The sequence below is a fragment of the Eleutherodactylus coqui genome, chromosome 2, assembly GCF_035609145.1.
Source record: "Eleutherodactylus coqui strain aEleCoq1 chromosome 2, aEleCoq1.hap1, whole genome shotgun sequence".
NCBI lineage: Eukaryota > Metazoa > Chordata > Amphibia > Anura > Eleutherodactylidae > Eleutherodactylus > Eleutherodactylus coqui.
The window spans coordinates 18,533,753-18,556,212 of NC_089838.1; the positions used below are offsets into that span (position 1 = coordinate 18,533,753).

The 22,460-nt window shown below is 42.8% G+C and overlaps 1 protein-coding gene across 1 annotated transcript in view; it reads right to left on the reverse strand.

Annotated features, from left to right (window-relative positions):
* Positions 1 to 782: 782 nt before the first annotated feature.
* GLRA1 (glycine receptor alpha 1) overlaps positions 783 to 22,460 on the reverse strand; it is a 66,001-nt gene continuing 44,323 nt past the window's right edge. Inside the window, exons 5-8 of the mRNA XM_066589467.1 lie at positions 20,508 to 20,645; positions 18,969 to 19,183; positions 14,313 to 14,459; positions 783 to 1,073 (exon numbers count right to left, since the gene is read on the reverse strand). Of these exons, the coding sequence (XP_066445564.1) occupies positions 783 to 1,073; positions 14,313 to 14,459; positions 18,969 to 19,183; positions 20,508 to 20,645 (791 nt within the window). The remainder of the gene's footprint in view (positions 1,074 to 14,312; positions 14,460 to 18,968; positions 19,184 to 20,507; positions 20,646 to 22,460) is intronic.

Below are 22,460 nucleotides of genomic sequence, written 5' to 3' on the forward strand. Positions count from 1 at the left end.
CCACTTTTTGGGTAAAAACAAAAGTTTTTGGTCAGGATTGGTCACGAGGTATCACAGGATTCGAAAATAAATCCCATAACTGTCTCCGGACTACTATGCATCCCTAAAAACCACGGCTCACAGAGCCCAGCCCATAAGCAAAGAGCAAACAATAGATTTTCTAAAGACTACTACTCGTTTCTGTGCATGGAGACTATAATTCGACACATTTATATGTTGCATATTTTACATTTAGTATCTGGGCACTTTTCTGGTATTTTACAAAGAACTCATTAAATTCATCCCCGCTCCGTAGACCTGTCCCTCCGCATGTAAATCTTAAGGCCTATATACACTTTAAAAGCCCCAAATCCTTGGATTTATATGTATATATATTTATATATATTGCCACATTCTTAAAATCATGCATTTCTGCATTGCTATTGCACAGACTTAATACAGTTTTTTAATATTTTTTATGAAAGTTCATTCTTTTTCCTCGTCATTCTATTTGACCCTTTGCTCTTTTTTTATATCCCCCCCCCCCTCCAACCTTTATCTCATACCAATCTGCACATGTCTATAAACAACTGTTATGTACCCAACATATAGCAGTAAAATGCGTTGGGGACACAAATACAATAAAGAATATTCGTTTCACTCAAAGAAATCCTTTCATGTATCAATTCGACTAATCTCTTCCGTTCCATTTTATTTCATCGCGCACCCACATCCAAAAGTTTTCCTCGATTGTCCACCCCCAAGCTTCTTCCCCCCTCCCACCCCCCCGGCCGACTTTTTGCTCACTGCTTATGGACATCCTCCTTACGTACTATCTTGTAGATGATCCAGTAGAATGTGTTGAATATAAGAAAAACCAAAGGGAACCCGATCCTTGACACCTTGTCAATCTTCTTGGCCCGGCTTATGAAGAGCTTGCGCATTTCTTCAGTAGATTTAGATGCTGGAGGTGCGGAGCTTGTTGGGTTGTTATTGTTGTTCCCCTTTACGGAATTCGCATCCTTGGCCTGAAGACATGCAGGGCCCATTCCGTAAGCTGCGAAGCTAAAACGTCCTTCACCGGTGTCATCCTCCTGCAAAAGATTGATCATAGGGCTCTACTCAAAATAAGACAAGAACGTTGCACCCTCTCCAACAGGCTCTCTCTTCTCTACCATTTCCTTACGTCTCCTACTGTTTGAGCATCCACAAAACTAAATGAAGGCCTACATAATTTCTGTAGGTTATTAAGAAAACATCTCCGGTTTCTGAAGGAGTTGAGCTCATCTACATTGTTGACCAAGATCTTTGCCATCTTTCTCTGACCTGTTGTGTAAACTCAACTTAACCTCTTCATAGACTTTCTGCCCCATGTGTGGGCTTTGTTCAATGGCTCAATGCCTCACATATTTTTGGGAATGCATTTTGGTACCATTTTTAAAAACTTTTTGGGGTGCAGTTATTTAAATAATGAGTTGGTTAATAGATAGTTTTTTAAAGAGATGTCCCATAAGGACAATCTTCATCCTTTTGCCTCATTAGGCCATATGGGTGTCGCAGCACATTGCCGCTGCTCACCTGCATCCTTTGGATGTCATGTTGGACTTAGATAAGTGTTATTATGTTTTATCTGGTGTTGTATTTCTACTTCTTAGAGCTGATGAAATATTTCATATTATCATGCGTCAACTGTCACACTCTTTAGTATCTAGGGACAGTCTAGTCATCCTCATGTTCCATACATGATGCTGTCCTGGTCAGGGCGATCACGCTGCTTTTAGGTAGGCTTTTCCAGTATTAGTATGACAGGGTGACTTTCCCTTTTCCCCCATTATTTGCTTTCATTGTTAATGGTTATATCCCTTCTTGTGGACAACTATTGCATCTGATCTGGGCAAGGCGTTGGACGTAAGAAAGCAGTGGACAGCAAATTAGAAGGCAGGGAGACCCCTTGGGGAGAGCATTTTAGAGGCATTTTTCAGCACAAAAACACTGTTTTAGGTAAATATAGTGATTTCTACTTTAGCTTTATATCACATTGGCTAGTTATGGCATAAGCGCACATTTGCTAAACTGTCAGTGACCATCCGATTACTATTCAGTTCTGTCTCAAGACAATATGGACGAATGTTTAGTAATGTTACTATAGAAAGATTTCCGCTCTTCAGACACTTTCCTAAACTTTCCTCTGTACATTGTGAATCTCGAGGACCCACTTCACACCTGTTGTCTCCAATACAAACCTGGATCAGCTTTTCGATGATCTTTCTGTTGATACACCTGCTAATACCTTTGATACACAGTTCTCTAAAGTGGAAATTAATAACCGCACTCGGGTTGCCATAGCAAAGGCAGCTGCTTGAGATATTACAGAGCAAATATCACAAATCTAATAGTAAAGATGGTTCCCGAAATTGCATTTTCTGTAGAAATCAGAAGTTCTTAACCCTTTCCCCATATTATTAGAGAAAGACCATGTCTAGAGACCAGTGGCCATGCTGCGTGCTAAATGCAAAGGGCAAGGGTGTTGGCAATGAACGAACAATATATGCCACCCGGCCTTCATATAGTGAGACCAGTGGTCTCTATGTAAGAGGGTAACCGAAAAGGTTAAAAAGTCCACTGAGGAAGGGGTTAAAGGGGTTTTATCAAGAATATAAAAAACTTTTCCAGCAGCTGGGCTCATTATAAAGTAAAAAAAAATAGATAATACTCCCCTCTCCTCAGACCCACGAAGCGGAGCTGAGGGGCTCATATTGCCTCAGCACTGGTTTACAGCCAAGTAGAAGCATGTGACCGCTGCTGCCAATCAGAGGCTACAAAGTCACCATTGGCGCTCTTGGCATGAGTGCTCATATCCTGTGTGCCATGAAGTCAGGGGTTTGGAGACTTGACTCTGCAGCCTCTGATTGGCAACGGTGGTCACATGCTTCTGCTTGGCCGGCTACCTGAAAACCGGCACGGGTCAATGTGAGTCGCTCAGCTCTGCTTCAGGGGTCTGAGGAGAGGGGTGTATGATCTATTTTTTAATTCTGAAACAGGCCTAGCTGCTGGAAAAGGTTTATAGTCACGTTAAGACAGGCTTGCTATGGAACATAGGGCTAGTTTCTGATGCTCAAACCTGGGTTGCAGACTGTGTTAGTTAAAGGGACACTATATGTGAATACAGGAACCAGTTTTTTTAAGAGACTGTATTGGAGTGTTAACCCCTAACGGGAAGCTGTATCACTGTGCCATATATTCCATAACCGGTCATTGTGGAAATTGGTGCTGATAGCAGTCAAATGTTAATAATATTGTTTCCTACTGTGCATAATCAGATCTCGTTAGCCGTAGATAGTGACAGGTGATTCTAAGTAATTGTGTAACCAGTATTGCTATATTATTACTGTTCATTTCAATTTCTGTGGTTATCAATAAATATTGTCAACTTCGGTTACTCCATCTGCTGCATCGTATCCTGAATCCTGTATCCCAACAGCAATTGCAACATCCACAAGAGCATGGAGATCCAAAGTGGTGACCTCTTGTATTGGGGTCAGTCTTTAGGCAGCCACTAAAGCTCATTGAATTCGGGCAATGTCTAAAAACCAGGGTTCCCCAAAACCCTTGAGTTCTTTGGGACCTAGTCAGGGGTTCCCCAGCAAACAGAGCGGTTTCAAAAGCTGTGACTTGTGCTTGAATATATGCTTGACATTTGAGCAGACAAAGCAGTCAAGAATCTTGACAAGAATTGGGCATAGACATAGATTGTGTTGCCCGCCCCTACAATCAGATGGGATTTGGGGTTGGAATTAGAACATTTTTTTCCCGTAGGTTTCTCCATGGTATTATATTGGGGAATCTCTACATTAGGGAGTCAGACATCTCCATTTAACACTTTGGACACTTGCTATTCTGCCTGTGAGTAGTAGTGGAGAACATTGTAGGGAGTTAATCCTTAACACTTATATAATATGGAATGCAACACACTAAGGTCGCCTGCACATGGGCATATTTGCATTGCGGACCCAGAGTGGGCCTCCGCCTCCGAAATCCGCAGCAAATTCTGCCCATAGCATGCTATGGCAAAACTCTTTTTCCTCTACACGAGCGTAAATCAATTGCGATTTTCTGCTTGTAGAGGAAAAATTGCAGCATGCTCTATTTCTGTGCGGATTCCGCATGGATGGCTTCCAGGAAGCTGGCTAAGTATAAAAAGCACATCTCTGGATTGCGTGGCTTTTGTCCTATGAGCCTTTAAAGTTCTGACTGGTTTCCTTGATAGAGCTTGTCCATTGATAAACTATTGATGGCCACAGGATAGGTCATCAATAGTAGATCAGTGAGTGTCTTTTGCCTGGGACCTTAGGGATCAGCTATTCTCCCGGCAGGTGGGCTGGTAAATTGGGCTGATTTCTGCAGGAAGCAGACAGCTCCATTCTCCCTGCAGTGGTCAGGACTGGTACTACAGGCAAACTTCCCATTGAGGTTACTTTGCCTGTAATAACAAACCTAGCCACTGCAATGAGAACAGAGCTGTCTACTTCCAGCATAAATCAGCTTAGTGCATGAGAACATTGGTCTGTGGAACAGCTGATCTTTGGTGATCCTGGGCAGCAGACCTCTGTTGATCTACTATTGATTACCTATCCTATGGATAGGCCATCAATAGTTTATCAGGGGACAACCCCTATTTTTCTCTTCTTGAAGTGATACTTTCTGTACATATGCTGACCACTGATGAGACAAATTAGTAATGCGGATGCACAAACATCTCCTTTTTGTATGTTTTCAAGGTTCACATTACCTTTAGAGGAGCCTTGTCAAGGGGTGCAATGTCTACTGCAGATGCAAAACAGGGGATCCTCATTCCTGATCCCACAAGCTAAATGGGGAATTCACTTTCATAAGGACAGGAAGGTTGTCATGGAACTTCAAAAATATTTCAAATTTTTGAAAAAAATGGACATATCTGATTATATAAAACATTTCTTATTTTAAAAAAATTACAGAATTGTAATTTAAAAATTCTGTTTCTCAGCATTTCTTTACTCATATCCCCTGATTTGTCTCTGCCACCTGCCCACCCTTCACCCCTCCCCATTTCATGTATATCCATGCAAAAATATACTCCCTGTCCTCACCTGGTCAAAAGCATAAGGAAAGATCACATTGTTAAAGGGGGGTTTCTATTACCTAAAATTGCTCCACAGCCACTCTGTACTTCCTGGTTGCTGCTGACCAGGACATGTGACTGCTGCAGCCAATCACTGGCCACAGCAGTGACCTTCTCTAAGCTAGTCATTGACTGCAGCAGTCACATGTTCTGGTCAGTAGCAACAACTAGGAAGTACAGAGTGGCTGTGTGGCAAAGCTAAGGGAAAACCCCTTTAAGTACTTTGGTACACATATACATTGAAATTCCTTTAATCTGGAGTTCATGGAACCCAACAGTCCATATCTTTAAAATGTTTTCACTTCCTATACATACAGTATATGTCGGATCCAGCGTTATAATACAATATGGTGTCCTATAGTGTAATAACAATAGTGTACTTGAATAGGAAGGCATGGATGCACTACATGATGGTATGGCGCATGGGGCCCTGGGGGTCCCGGAACATGGATTTCAATTTTATACTATGGCCCCTGTAAGAGAGATAGAGAGTAAAACCCAATTGCAAAGATGAAGAGTAGCATGTAAGAGGCAGTAATCCACTTTCTGCGTCTCTCCTGTGGGACCGATGCTATGACTGAAGTAAGGGCATGGCCCCCACATGGTGGGCCCAGCCCTATCTGCGGCCATGGGGCCCACACCTACAGGGGGCTTGGCCGATCAGGAGAAAAAATACTTTTCTGATGCCAACTGCAAAACACAGCTTGTTACCTTGTCATGTTCACACAGTGCCCTCACTTAAGTTAAGGTGATGTGGGGACATGACAGGGAGCCGAGGACGCGATTTAACTCATCGGGGCCATGCTGAGAGTACGCTTTACTATACTAAAGCGAGATGCTACTAGCTTTGAAGGTGGACTATCCGACTAGTGATGAAGGTGGTCAGTCCCAGAAAGTCCAATTTAACTTCCATTTAGATGACGTCCCTGAAACAAAAATTAAAGATGAAGATGTCAAGCCTGTCATGATGAAGAAATTGGTCATGATGTTTTTGGAGAGGAGCTCATTAAGGTTGATGATCTAATTGGCACTGCATCAACTTCTGCTGCAATATCTACTACTGTTTCCACTTCCAGTAACACAATATGATGATCCAGGGGCATGGCCTACAGAAATATCTGATGATTTGAGACAATATATCGTTAGCTCATACGTTGGTGTTGGGTTGGGCACTATTCAAAAGCGATCGAATACATTCCCAACTGAGCCTACTGGGAAAAAATGTCAAAAAAACCTTGCTTTACTCGAAGATATAAGGACAAGTAAGACATTTCCTTGTGAATGGTTGATATGGAGTAAGTCAAGAGAGTCTCTTTTCCTTGTCTGCCTTGTACACTCTTCTCCAGTGGAACTAAATGCCACCAAAATATTAGTATTTTGGCAAAAGAAGGATTTTCTCCTAAATTGAAGGCCTGGAGAAGACTCTATGAAATGCTCCCAAGCCAGGAAAGCAGTTCTGTGTATAGAAACAGTTATAAGGGCACGGCATAGACAAGACTTGTAATATCAAATTCAATGTGAGGCAACACAATGGAAGGCGGTTCTACAGCGAATGTTAGACATAACATTATTTTTGGCATCTGGAGGACTCGCCTTTCAAGGGGATACAACTCATATTGGGGAGTGGTATCCACAATGGGAATACTCTAGGGATTTTGGAACTTATCGCCAACTATGATGAAATTATGTGGGAACACCTTAATTAGAAGGAAACAACAATGAGAAGAAAAAAATATAAAAAAGCCAAGCGCATTATCTGTCATGGTGATACCAAACGGAATGTACTGCGTTGTGCGGGAAGAAAAACTTCTTGATATTATCCTGAAGCCCAGGGAAGAATCCATCTACTATGGAATAATAGTAGATGCTACACCAGATGTATCGCACGAAGAGCAAAATGTCTAGTTGTTACGTTATGTCTGTCAAGACTCAGATTCCAAGTTTGAAGTAAACAAAACATTTGTCCAATTCCGGAATTTTAGCGGTCAAACTGGCGAGACGATTACCAATGAAATCTACTTTGGATAGTTTTAATATTCCATTCGATGACTGTCGCTCCCAGGGATATGATAACGGTGCTAATATTTGGGGCTAAGTAAATGGAGTACAGAGTCGAATTCTCTAGAAGAATGATTCGGCGATATTTTCACCCTACGGTGCACAGTCTTTAACCCTTTCCAATCCCCTGTCTGACGTCTTGAGACATTATGATTTAAGGCTGTATAGCTCCGATGTTGGAAGACATCCGTCGGGGTTCTCTTACTGTATATTGCCAGCCTCTCTGCTGTCGGAGCCTATCCAATGTGTCACCCCATGCAGTACTGGCTTTAGCCAGCAGATAGTGCCGTTGTATAATGGCAGAAAGGACTAAGCTCCCTAGGAAAACCAGGATACAAATTGGATTGGAAAGGGTTAAACCGTGTAGGTGTTAATGCTGCAAATTTGAATCCAGATGTGATGACTTTGTTTGGAAACATAGCTTGTACTCAGGGGCGTAACTATAGAGGATGCAGGGGATGCGGTTGCACCCGGTCCCAGGAGCCTTAGGGGGCCCATAAGGCCTCTCTTCTCCATATAGGGAACCCAGTACTATGAGTAAAGCATTATAGTTGGGGGCCCTGTTACAAGTTTTGCATCGGGGCCTTGGAGCTTCAAGTTACACCTCTGCTTGTACTTACTCTTCTCAAGCCGCCCTGTCCACTGGGAAATCTTAAAGGAATTCATTCCTTTTTCACTCCACAGCCTATCAGAAACAAGGTGGACCAAAAGGTTTCAAGCCATCAGGCCAATAGCTATGCACTATCCAGGGTCATTAAAGTATCGGATGCGGTATTGGAAAGGCTGTCTTCAAGTTTAACACCGACCGCTCATAACACCATACTAGGTCTTAAGAAATATTTTACTTCATTCTAGAGCTTGATGATGACATCTTTTTGGTAGAAAGTGCGGGTGTGACCGGGGTCCCGGTTGGTATTCTGGTAAGGGGGCCCCTGACAGAATGTGGAGGCCATGATTAAGGGTTCTCTTACACAGAACGATGTCTGTGTATTTAAATTGACGGCCCAAGCGAACAAGCAAAGTGTTTTATGGTTTGCTCATGCGAACGATTTCTTCCTCCGTGTGAAAGCTAAGGAAGGCACGCTTAAAGTGGCCTCCTTCTGCTCCGATGGGGCAGATCATCCAGGAAGTCTGGAGAATCAGGTACTGATTTGCGTTGAGAGTCCCTGGATTGAACACAGGTCCAACAAGGCGATCGCGCCAAATTCCAACCCAGACGCCTACGCTGACATTTGCATTGTCTTCTGATTGGGTCGTGCTCTTACTAGTAATTTGCAGCATCTGCACTGAATCGCCGCTTCGCCGCCCACTAACACGGTCCCACAATGCCAGCTTCAGATTGAACGGCCCTGTTGAACAGCTCCATAAATGTATCGTAGCCGAAGGCCACCCCATTCTGTACACTTTCTGTTACTTCAGTCATAGCCGCGGTCCCACGGGAGCTGATTTCTCCGTTTCACATGCTACTCTTCAACTTTATACTTTGGTTTTACTCGCACTCTCTTACAGCGCCCACAAGATAAAATTGAAATCCATGTTCCGGGGGCCCATGCGCCATACCATCGCGTAGTGCATCCATGTCTTCCTCTTCAAGTACACTATTGTTACATCAATATAGGACACCATATTGAGATATAGCATAAAATACACATTCTTTTACTTAAAGGGGTTTTCCTGTTAAAGACATATATTCCTTATTCATAGGATAGGGAATACATGTTTAATCATCGGGTGCCTGATTGCTGGGACTCCCAATGATCCTGAGATTGGTGTACCCTAAATGCCCCATGTGAATAGAGTATCAGTGCGCATCCTCGAACGCCACTCTATTCTCTTCTATGGGATGAAGAGAGATAGGAAAGCACATTATTCTCCCTCCATTCCATAGAAGTGAACAGGATGTGTCACAGTGCTCACCTGTTCATGGGGTCACATGGTACACAGCGCGTCTGCCTATGCACGCTCCCATTTCCCTGCCCGTAGGGCTCATGTGTGCGCCTGCGCCCTTTCTTAAAGGACCAGTGTGTGCCCTCATCCCATCCCCTACCAATCATCAGTTGGCATCTGCTATATTAGGCATCCTTTCCCCATAGAGGATTCCTAAACAATTGGTCTCATAGCCATTGTGATAAAGCCCAAGTTCTGTGTATTCCTGGTTTGGACCCATTTTTTTTTTACCATTCTGACGTCTGTTCTCCCTTTGGCCAAGTGCAGTGTCAGCAGCCATATTCCTGGGACTATCTGTGTGTGTAATGGCTTGGGGACCCTGCAACATTTGGATGGGTTAAGCATGAAAACCGGGATTCCCCAGGTGCTACCACCTCAGATAGCCCAAAACCAAACAGATTCACATCTGTCTGCCTCGCAGAGTGGCATACACACTGCTGCTCCATTCACATGGGGCACTTGGGTTGCGCTGACCTCAAGATCGATGGGGTTCCCAACAGTCAGCCTCCCTGTGATGTCGCCTTTCATCCCCTATCCTGTAAATAGAATAAGTCTTTAGTGGAAAACCCCTTTAGAGAATTTGTACAGTCATGTCTTACTTTCTTCTCCCTGCCTCCTGGTAACCTACACATGGTAGAAGAGCAGGAAAAATGGAGTAGAGTAGCACATGACAGCAGGATCAGACTACACAAGGTTGGTTTGTAGTCTGTAACCATGGTGACACATAGATGTGCATAAGAGGATTATACACAAAATGGTAGATTATATTTATTTAAGTCTGGTTGCATATATCCTTTTCCATTTCTGCAGAAGAAAAATTAATCATACCAACTTGAAAATATACAAAATGTCATGGCTGCCACCAGTTAACTGCAGCATTTCCAGACATGTTGTTGAGGCGTTCCCAGATACAGGTACCGGCTTGCAGCTGAGACATGGAAGCATGATGAAGTTGGCAAGATCATGCTACTATTGGCAGCCGCAGCTGAGCAGAGAGTCTCAGCTACAAGCCGGTATCTGTATGTGGGAACACAGTCATAGGCCTTATTCACATGCACATGGGCATTACAATGGTGGCAGACCAGGAGATAGAACCACTCCAGATGTTGCCAACGAAAGGCTACAGGCCCTTGTTCAGCTCTGATTTTGTCACTGATTTCTATAACATTGAAGAACCAAACATTTCATTCAATGGTGCCAAGGCCGGGCATACATGACCAGTGCGCCATTGGGTTTACCATCCAAGAGAAAGGGGTCCCATCTGGTTATTTACCAACGGCCTGTGTTCCTTCCTCACCACAATGGTGGGGGTCACCATTCCTAGATCAGAAACTGTAGAGCCCTTCTAACGGACTTTTACTATTGATGACCTATCTCAGGATAGGTCCAACGCTACACTGGATGGGGGACTCTAATAAAGGGTCCATTCAGTGTAGACAACAATCATACCACATTTTATTAACATAGTAACATAGTATGTTAGGCTGAATGAAGACCATGTCCATCTAGTTCAGCCTGTTTCAACCCCTAGTTGGTCCAGAGAAAGCCAAAAACCCCAAAAGGCAGGAGCCAATTAGCCTATTAGCAATCAATGCAGAAATCCAGGTGGTTCCAAAGGGTACACTTACTTTTCATGCAACTGATGCCCATATATCCTAGTAGGGTATATGGAAAGATAGATAATTCAAGAGACAGCCATAGGGGATGGGCACGGGTGTAGGCAAATTGTGTGTGTGTGGGGTGGTGGTGATGGTATTGGCGCATAATGGAAAATTCAATGATTTTCTATAGTCGGTAGAGGAATTTTTGAACTACAGTTGGCAAAGAAAGAGCAGAACATTATTATGGCGCAGCTCTTATTTTATTCATTCCATGGCCATGGAGATTGTAATCGCGGCTGACCTATCATCGGAGTTGTGGTAGGAGATACATCATGTTTCCCTTTATACAGAATTACCTCTGCAGAGCCATTTTTCTCTGGAATTAAAATAAAGGCTGCAATAGTATTTTCAATCTGTGATTAGTGGGATCAGCACTCTGCAGCGCCACCGTAATGAATAACATCAATTATTCTGTTCTCTCAGAGAAATCTATTAAGTATAACATTAGCCTTTTTATGCCGGCGAAGGCCGCAGGGTTTGCACACAACCGTTGTATACCAGACAGCTAAAGAGTCCGCTCAGACTTGTATAGCAATATTAGCATATTACATAAAAGCTGACAGGAAGGGTCTCGGCTACCTAATAGTACAATTACACGGAACATAAACAGTAACATTGGGGCTACCCAACAGGTTTCCATAAGGCTGGCCTTGTTGGCATAGATTAATAATGGTGATATACACTGCCATGCCCAAAGACATGGGATAGCAGTATGTAAATTGATGATGAAGTGGCTTTTGGTCAAGTGAAGGATCGGGAGCGCCCACACCTGTATACGTTGTGAGGTGTTATCTTGTAGGGTTGAACACTGGCCAGCGTGATCATGGCAAGGCAATGTGAATTATTAGAGCTGCAAGGAGGCAAGACAGAGGGTGCCAGACAGATGGGACATTCCATTTCTGAAGTTGTGTGGGCATTTAATAGTCCTCGATCCACAGTGTCACGTGTGTACCGAGAATGTCATAGAAGGCATTACCACCTATAGTGGACAGTGCAGTGGCCACTCACAGGGGCTTAATGATTATGACTAGTGGCATCTGGCTAGAATTGTTCGTGAGAACAGACAAGTAACTGTGCCATAAATCACATCCATATTCATTGCAGGAGTCCCGACACGTCTATCCCGCAGATCAGTGCAGCGTTCTTTAGCTTCCATCGGATATGGGAGCAGAAGACCCACCAGAATGCCTCTGTTATCACCACAACACTGGACACATCGCCTCACCTGGGCTAGTGAGGTTGCTAACTGGACCCTAGAGGACTGACAGTATGTGGTGTGGCCCAATGAGTTATGGTACCAATTGTTTCAGGCTGATAGTAGGGTTGTGTGGAGCCATGGACCCCAGTTGTCAACTAGGCACTATGCAGGCTAGTGGTGGTTCCATACTGGTGTAGGGGGTGTTCTCATGGCATGGTTGAGGTATCTGAATCACCTAAACACATCATTGACTGGTTCCTGCTATGATTTACTGCTTGGTGATCATTTTCAGCCCTTCATGGACTTCATGTACCCCCACAATGATGGGATATTCCAGTTGGATAATGCACCAGGCCATCATGCCCAAGCTGTCCAGAATTGGGTCAAGGAGCATTCTGGAGAGATGCTACGAGTAGTATGACCTTCAAATTTGGAGGATAGAAGCCCATTCGAACATTTATGGGATGTGGTGAAAAGGTCCATTTGCACCCGAGATCCTGCACCTACAAATACCACGGAGCTGTGGGTGGCTCTTTAGAAGGCATGGCTCAACAACTCTCCAGATATCTTTTGTCCACTTGTGGGATCAATGCCACGTCAAGTTGCTGCACTTCGTAGGGCTAGAGTGGTCCTACATGGTATTAGTTCCTATTCTGTTGCATTTGGCATGTCAGTGTATAGAAATTATTTGGTGTTTTTTATATACTCCTTAACTGTTATTTCAATTTGTAGCACTATTATGCCTTAGGCACAGTATGCAAAGGTGGGGAAACTATTTAGTAAGGATATGTGATGGAGTCTATCAGAAGCCTTGTGATTGAGTGCTTGCCATATTTGCTTGCCATAGAGGGTTCTGCTGGAGGTATATGCTGGGGAATGCTCTCAATCTATACCTCAGGTGGAAGCAAAAACTAGATGGGAAGAGTATTACCTAGACAGAGCAACTTTATGTAGATTCTAGGGTAATTTTTTTGTATTTTCTGCTCATCATGTTGTGCAATGTTTTACTTCCTTATGTCTAAATACACTATCCATCAAAAGTAATTGAACATCTGGACAGAAACTAAAAGTAGTATTTATTCACATATGTTAATATTTAGTGGGGCCTCCTTTGACCCTAATGACATTGGATGCTCTTTGTGGCATACTTTTTACTAATGTCTGATACACTTCAGCTGGTTTTTCCCTCTATTCATCCTGAAAATGTCTGGCAAGTTCTCTCAAACAAAATTTATTGGGCTGTCTACAAAAGTGCAAGTAGGATTGTCGTTGGACAGTTGAGCAATGGAAGAGCATTCTATGAGGTTACGACTTACACTACTTCATCTTCACATCAGATGGAGGTACCTTAGTGTGGAGGAGCCTGGGGAACACCTTCTACCTGAATGTGTTGTGCCAACCGTTAAGTACGGCGGAGGTTCCGACATGGTCTGGGGATGTTTTACGTGGCATGGTCTCAGTCCGTTGGTTGCAGTGACCAGAGCCATGATCACAGAGGTGTACCCTGACATTCTAGACAATAATATGGTAATACTCTCAGAATAGTCAGCTATTAGAGATGAGCGAGCATACTCGCTAAGGGCAATTACTCGATCGAGCATTGTCCTTAGCGAGTACCTGCCCGCTCGGAAGAAAAGGTTCGGCTGCCGGCGCGGGTGACAGGTGAGTTGCGGCCATGAGCAAGGGGGAGCGGGGGGAAGAGAGGGAGAGAGAGATCTCCCTTCCGTTCCTCCCCACTCTCCCCCGCCGCTCCCTGCCCGCCGGCACCTGAATCTTTTCTTCCGAGCGGGCAGGTACTCGCTAAGGACAATGCTCGATCGAGTAATTGCCCTTAGCGAGTATGCTCGCTAATCTCTATCAGCTATACTTCCAACAAGGGAACACACCTTGTCAGAACTCTAACGCTGTTTTATGTTGGTTTGAGGATATAGATCTTCCATGATTGGACCGGCTACACAGAATCCACACCTGAACCATATTGAACATCTTTGGGATGAACTGGAATGTCAGGTGAGGAAATATGAACAGCATCCATTTTCATTTAGAGAACCCTCCAGATGTTTGCAGGATGAATGGAGGGAAATACCAGCTAAAGCGTATCAGATGTTAGTAGAAAGTATGTCACAGAGAGTATCCATTGTCATCCGGGCCAAAAGGAGCCCCACTAAGTATTAACATATGCAAATAAATGCTACTTTTGATCTTCAGGTGCCCAATTACTTTTTGTAGGATAGTCTATAATCAGATGAATTTGCGTGTAAAACGCCCCCCTTCCACCCCGTCTCCCAAACTGTAGCACAGAGGAGGTTACCTTGTGATGTCGTCTCCTCTTCCTGAAACGTAAAAGTTCCTTGTGCTGTCGTGATACAAAGTTGACAGCTGCATATTCCAATAGAGCAGAAAAGACAAACAGCAGACAGACGGCCATCCAGATATCAATAGCTTTCACATAAGACACCTGCAACAGAAAAGAAACACTTTGCCAGAACTGCTAATACAAATATTACATATCAATATCTTGCATCTATATTGCCATTTGTTTTCGACATAGGGAGCACCGAGACCCGGATAAATACAAATATTCTCTGTACTCATACTAGGTAACCAAGTGAATGGGGATGAGCTTCAATACTACACCGATCCCATGCACAAGAGTGGACCCCACCCTCACATCACCCCATGTCTATAGCAATGCTACCCCCACATCACATTGGAGTTGGGTAATTGAAGTTAGGTACTCTGTGTTAAAAATAGTCCCCCAACTTTGGAACACGGGTCCATATCTCATCATGTATGTTGCCTCTTCTTATAAATGAAGGGTATGTAAGCAACACTCAGAAACCAAGTATATTGGGAAGTATAGGGGCGTTGGAGCACATATTGGTGTGCTAGTTTTCTGGCATACAAGTCACACATTATGGTGCACACCATGATTTGTGACTTGCTGCACCTGCCTCCTGCACTTTTATAAAAGGATGAGATTTCTCTCCTCTTGCTCCCTCGTCCCTCTTCATTGATTTAACATAGCGGATGTTCAGCACTGAACAGCCGCTACTTACACTGAACCATGATCGTTCAGCTCATCGCCCATCCTTTATGCTGCATAAACAACGCGCTAAGACTGTCTAATTGGCATCTAGGTACAATTTTGTGTAACTTAAACACAACAAAATCTCCATGAGACACCCACCCCCAAATTGCATTCAAAAATAGACATCCACAAGGGTGATCTTTTTTCGGAAAATGACCAGTATACACAGGAACTGAAAATCTTTCACAGGTGAAGATAAAGCGGTGGTCTTCTTGAAAAGGAAGTCTTTTCGAAGAGATATCACTGTATTTACCTAAATCTTATCAATACCTAAACTATAAAAGTTGTTTGTTCTACACTTGCCTTATTGAGAACTTGAATGAACACAGATCCTCCTGCACTGAGAGAAGGGAATGACCATGAGGGTTCACAACACATGAAAGGAAACAATGAAGGCTGATGACTGAAATAAGAAAAAGTGACATGAAAAAGAATTAGAACATCGAACAATGAGATGGTGCTGAGATCAGACCCCATGGAAAGAGGGAGCGAATGAGAGGTTTTGATTAGAGATGAGCGAGCATTGTCCTTAGCGAGTACCTGCCCGCTCGGAAGAAAAGGTTCGGCTGCCGGCCCGGGTGACAGGGGAGTTGCGGGAGTGAGCAGGAGGGAGCCGGGGGAGAGAGGGAGAGAGAGATCTCCCCTCCGTTCCCCTCCGCTCTCCCCTGCCGGCACCCGAATCTTTTCTTCCGAGCGGGCAGGTACTCGCTAAGGACAATGCTCGCTCATCTCTAGTTTTGATCAACAATAGTTGAATGAAGGACATTCTCAAGAATAAAAAGAAAAACCATTGCCAAATTTAAAAATATGTGCAGTTAAATGAAAATATGGATGAACTTTACTGAACTTCATGTACATTAACCCCTTAAGAGGGTTGTCCCATCAGTAGAAGTCATTCCCTGACCCTTCATTCCCTTTTTTTTTTCACTAAGGGGATACTGTTTGACCCAGGAGTGGGTATCCGGGTCTCATATATATTATCATGGTGGGTACATTCAATTTCCCTGTCTGTCTTGTTGGTGGCCCATAATTTGTCAGGAACCGTTGAGTTTCCGCAGCGGCTATCAGGCCAAACACATAAGCCAGCTCCACCAAGAGAGCAGTTTAATTTACAAAATTTTTTTTCTGAAATGACACCTGAGGTCCCAACCCGTAACGATCCATCTGGCGCCATTATGATGGATGCAGATAGGGTTTGTAAAATATCAGTGCCAATAACAGAGACATGCCTTCCATTCGGGCAGCCATATTTAAAATGTGATATTCTTTAAGAGAATTCATTATCCCCTATCCATAATTGAGGGAATAACTTGCAGATTGCTTGGGACCCCTGTTCTTGGAATTGGGAAAATATAGTAACATTGTATTTTAGGCTGAAAAAGACATATGTGCATCCAGTACAGCCTATTACCCCACAATGATGATCCAGAGGAAGGCAAAAAAAACACATGAGGTAAAAGACAATTTTCCTAATTGAGGGAAAAAAAATTCCAATCTGCCAATCAGAATAACCCCTTGATCATCGACCCTTCTGAAGCAATTAGTGATTATAACATGTGATATTATTATGCTCAATAAAGGCGTCCAGGCTCCTCTTGTACTTTTAGAGAGTTCCATAGTCTTACTGCTCTTACAGTAAAGAACCCCCTTCTGTGTTGGTGATGAAACCTTCTTTCCTCTAGACAGAGAGGATGCCCCCTTGTTACAGTCACAGTCCTGGGTATAAATAGATGATTGGAGAGATCTCTGTATTGTCCCCTGATATATTTTATACATAGTTATTAGGTCGCCCCTCAGATGTCTTTTTTTGAAACTAAATAACCCCAATTTTTATGACCTCTCTGGGTATTGTAGTCCGCCCATTCCATTTATTACTTTAGTTGCCCGTTTTTTTACCCACTCAACCTCTGATACGTCCTTCTTGAGTACCGATGCCCAAAACTGTCCACAATATTTCATGTGTGGTCTGACCAGTGACTTGTAAAGAGGAAGAACAATGTTCTCATCATGCGCCTCTAGACTTCTTTTGGTGCACCACATGATCCTATTTGCCTTGGCAGCAGCTGCCTGACACTGGTTGCTCCAGTTCAGTTTACACTAAAACCCCCAAGTCCTTCTCCAGGTCAGTGTTCCCCAGTGGTTTCCCATTTAGTGTGTAATGGTGACATGTATTTCCTCTGCCCGTGTTTATAACCTTACATTTATCAGTATTAAACCTCATTTGTCACTTTTTTGCCCAAGTCTTCAGGTTATCCAGATCCATTTACAGCCGCATTCCGTCCTCTTGTGTTAATTACTTTACATAGTTTTGTATCATCTGCAAATATTGATATTTTACTACAATCCTTCTACCAGGTCATTGATAAATATAATAAAAAAAATAGAGCCCAGTACTGCCCCCTGTGGTGCCCAACTAGTAACGGTGACCAATCAAAGTGTGTACCATTTATAACCCCCCTCTATCACTTTCTATCACTGACCAGTTACTTACCCCCTTGCACACATTCTCGCCCAGACCGAGCATTCTCATCTTATATACCAACCTTTTATGCAGCGCAGTAACAAACACTTTGGAAAAAAAGTCATGGTATACAAGATCCAATGACTCTCCTGGTCCGGTCTAGAAGTAGGACTTGGTGGAGTGCGAGTGGTCAGACCTCCACCAATCTGCAAGCTATTCCCTATGCTGCGGATAGAGGATAACTTCCATTGCTAAGACAACCCCTTTAAGGACCAAGCCTGTTGTAACCTTAAGGACCACAGAAATGTTTTTCATTTTTGCCTCACTGCATTCCATCAGCCATACATTTTTATTTTGCTTATTTACGTGTCTTAGACTTTTTTTTTAAAATAAAACAAGATATGGGTTTTTTTAGACATAATTTTATAAGAATTTTTTCTAATGACAAAATACACCAAAAATTAACTTTGTCATAGATTTATAAATTGTGCAATTTACTTAAGTTGACAAAACAACTTGAACCTGGGCATTGACTGAAGTGCAGAATGGGTTAAATTGACCGAATTAAAGATGTATTTTGATCCCCTGTGCGGCAGCACGGGAGTGAGTATGTATAGGGGGGGGGGGGGGGACACAAGGGTCGGGCATTGTTTGCCTGACATTCGTCTAGTGTAAATGGGCCTTCAGTGCTATAGGGCAGCTGTCAATCACAGCCATCCTCCAGCACATGATGTACCCTCGCATGATCACCACCATGTATATATATATTTGTCAGGATGTGGGAAGAAAATCTTTCCTGCAATACAGAAGCATAGAACTTTACAGAGTTAAAGGGGTTGTCCTACATAAGAACTATCTCAACATTGCTCAACACACTGCTTGAGATAACCTCATCATTCACATGGCCTGTAATGAAGAAAAATCACTGTGTTAACATGAGAGTGAATAAAGTGATGCTAGAATGAAGCGCGCCGTTGTTTTCTGATGGACTTTTTCTATGGGTTGATATATCGAACACATATCTTTCCATTGGAAAAACTGAATCCAAGACGACGGCATTCAAAATGGCCGTCATTTTAGTGACATGGCCTAACAGAGTTTCCCATTTCCTTGTAGCTTTTATACAAAACTGGATCACCCTCTGCCATTTTTGTTCTTTGTGGGTGTCAACACTAGAGATGAGCGAGCACCCAAATGCTCGGGTCCACGTTATTCGGGTCGAGCTTTTCGTAAAATTCGAGAGCTCTACTCGAGTAACGAACCTTATCGACTACAATGGGAGACTAGACGCCGGGTGCCGAGGTTTTTTTTTTTTCTAGGTTCGTCTTCAAGCAGAAGGCATTGTTTAAGTGTCTCAGTTGTACCTACATTAAGTGTGAGGCAGGGAAATCCCTCATGTTTTCTACAGTACAAACCTTTGGTAGAGATGCTCGAGATCCAGAACTTTGTGTGGTCATGGTCAGCACAGTAGTGATGCCAAGACCAACTCTGGCAGGAGCTGCATCCATGTTGATCCAGAAGGACACCCAAGAGAGAATGACGATAAGCAAACTAGGAATGTACATCTGAATCAGATAATAACCCATCTGTCTCTCCAAGTGGAAGCGAGCTTCAATGCAAGTAAATTTTCCTGGGATGTAAAAAAAAAAATGAAGTTAGTAAAATTGTTTCAAGAAAAACCTACAAGGTATCTGTTTATTATTAGAGATGTGGAAATCCCTTCATGCCTGCAATTAAAATTAATGTACTAATTGTAGCCTTCAACAAAGAGACTTAATGGGAATGACCACTTTATATAAACTCCAACTTTAATTACAGACAGGAGAGAACAGTGATCAATATGGCTCTTAAGTATGGCCAAAAGAAGTAGTCCCTAATTTAGGACACTTCTGTCAGTTGCCTTGTTTGTGATCTAGTCAGTGGCATTCTTTGGTTTTAATGTTAAGCAAACTTTTGAAAAAGTTTAGTTGGTTCATTAAGTTTTGGGGAAAAGTTTGGTTTGGTCCAAATTAGTTTGAACCGAAGTGAAACTTCACTAAATCCCCTAAAACTGGTGTATAACACTGATTAAGCACCATAGAATTCCTCCTATGTGATTAGCACTGTAGTTCTTCCTTCGAATCTGACCAAGGATGACATCTGTTGGTCAAATTTGAACCTGGGACCCAAGTACTGTAAGGCACAAGTGCTAAACATTAAACCACCATGTTTCTTCTGCCTTCTTTCTCCATCTCCTCCTCCTTCCTTCTTCCTCTGGAGGAGGAGCAAAAGGAGAAGAAACACAAACACACGGAGAACATTCAAACTCTATGCCTAGGACCCCAGCACTGCAAGGCAACAATGCTAACTATTGAGCTACCATGCATCTTCTGTCCTCCTCTTCCTCCTCTTCTCCCACGGTGTCTCAGTTTTTAGGACTATTGCCTTGCAGTGCTGGGATCCTAGGTTCAAATCTGACCAAGGACAATATCTACGTTGAACCTAGGACCCCAGTGTTGAAGGCAACAGGGAAAGGGAGGAGAAAAAGAAGGAGCATGGTAGCTCAATGGTTAGGACTGTTGCCTTTCAGCACTGCAGTCCTAGGTTCAAATCTGACCATGGACAACAACTGTTTGGTCAGATGCTTCACGCCAAACCAAAGTTCAACCTGAAACAAGGCTCAACTATTCGATTGGATCAATATCACGCTTGTCCGTATGAATGCACCCTTAAAGAAACAAAATAATAGTCTTGCAGTAATTATTACACCTTTTAATGGCAAAACTGAAATGCAAAATGATGTACATCAGAACATTAGCTTTCCGGACTACTTAGATCTCTTCCTCTAAAGCCACCAGTCATAGGCCAATTTAGGAGCTCAGTAATTTCTCGCACCAGTTTTCTGAAATTGCATAGAAACATTGTGGACAATATGGATCTGGACAATCGAGGAGGTGGATTCAACAGACACTTACCAGTGCTATAGTGTTTGGTACAATACCGTAGATCCTTCTCTTCCTTCATGATAAATTGTGGCAAAGTAAGACCTTCCGCCACCTGCACGGCACCCACCTCCTCCCATTCAAAAATAAGATCATTCATTGTATAACCAACTGTGCAGAGAAAAAAGGTCATTTCAGTTGTTGTTGGGTCAAACACGATGCAAACAAAAAAATTCTTAATTTTTAAAATATTTCTCCATGGACATTTTGCATTGCTTATAAATACTCGGTGAATGTTAGGTTATATCCACTGTTCTGCTTGAATAACATTATTCCATATAGTTCATTGAAGAAGAAAAAGAAAGAGAAGGAGAAGGAGAAAGAAGGAGAACAGAGGAGAAGAAGGAGAAAAAAGAAGAAGGATAAAGGAGAAGAAGAAGGAAAAAGGAGAAGAAGAAGGAAAAAGGAGAAGAAGAAGGAAAAAGGAGAAGAAGAAGGAAAAAGGAGAAGAAGAAGGAGAAAGGAGAAGAAGGAGGAGAAAGGAGAATACAAAGGAGAATACAAAGGAGAAAGGAGAAGAAGAAGGAGAAAGTAGAAGAAGGAGAAAGGAGGAGAAGAAGAAGAAGAAAGGAGAAGAAGAGAGAAAGGAGGAAAAGACGAAGAAAAGAGAAGAAGAAGAAAGGCGGAGAAGAATAAGAAAGGAGAAGAAGAAGAAAGGAGGAGAAGAAGGGAGAAGAAGAAGGGAGAAATGAGGAGGAGAAGAAGAAAGGAGAAATGAGGAGAAGAAGAATAAATGAGAAGGAGGGAGAAGAAGAAGAAGAAGGAAAAGGGAGAAGAAGAATGAGAAAGGAGAAGAAGGAGAAAGACGAAGAAAAAGGAGAAAGACGAAGAAAAAGGAGAAAGACGAAGAAAAAGGAGAAAGATGAAGAAAAAGGAGAAAGGCGAAGAAAAAGGAGAAAGGCGAAGAAAAAGGAGAAAGGAGAAGAAAAAGGAGAAAGGAGAAGAAAAAGGAGAAAGGAGAAGAAGAAAGGAGGAGAAGAAAAAGAAAGGAGAAAGGAAGAGAGAAAGAAGAAAGGAGGAGAAGAAAAAGAAAGGAGGAAGGAAGAGAGAAAGAAGAAATGAGAAAGGAGGAAAAGAAGGAGAAAGTAGAAGAAGAAGGATAAAGGAGGAGGAGAAGAAGAAGAAAGGAGAATAATAAGAAGAAAGGAGAATACGAAGAAGAAGAAAGGAGAATAAGAAGAAGAGAGAAAGGAGGAGAGAACGAAGAAAAGAGAAGAAGAAGAAAGGCAGAGAAGAAGAAGAAAGGAGAAGAAGGAGAAAGGAGAAGAAGAAGAAAGGAGGAGAAGAAGAAGGGAGAAATGAGGAGGAGAAGAAGAAAGGAGAAATGAGGAGAAGAAGAATAAATGAGAAGGAGGGAGAAGAAGAAGGAAAAGGGAGAAGAAGAATGAGAAAGGAGAAGAAGAAGGAGAAAGGAGAAGAAAAGGGAGAAAGGAGAAGAAAAAGGAGAAAGAAGAAAAAGGAGAAAGGAGAAGAAAAAGGAGAAAGGAGGAGAAGAAAAAGAAAGGAGGAGGGAAAGAAGAAAGGAGGAGAAGAAGAGGAGGAGGACTACTACTGGTAGGAGTAAAAATGCTATCGAATTTTCGTACACAAACAAAGTCTTGGCCTATAAGGTTCCTGATTTGACATTATTGAAAATAAAGGGGTATGGCTCAAAGACATTGCTATACCCAGTGATTGCAGGGTCCATGAGAGGCAGCAACAGAAAATGGGCAAATATGAAGACTTTCAAGTCCACATGCAGCATTAGTGGCGCTAACCAGCAGCGGCATTCCGAGCTTCAATCGGCACAATGGGTTCTGTGCCTAAAGATCTTGATCGGCACTTGGAACAACTCAATATTGACAAAATTACCATCTGTCAGTTACAAAAGGCCAGACTGCTGGGTTCTGCACACATTGTATGCCGATATATAACGTCATCGTAGGT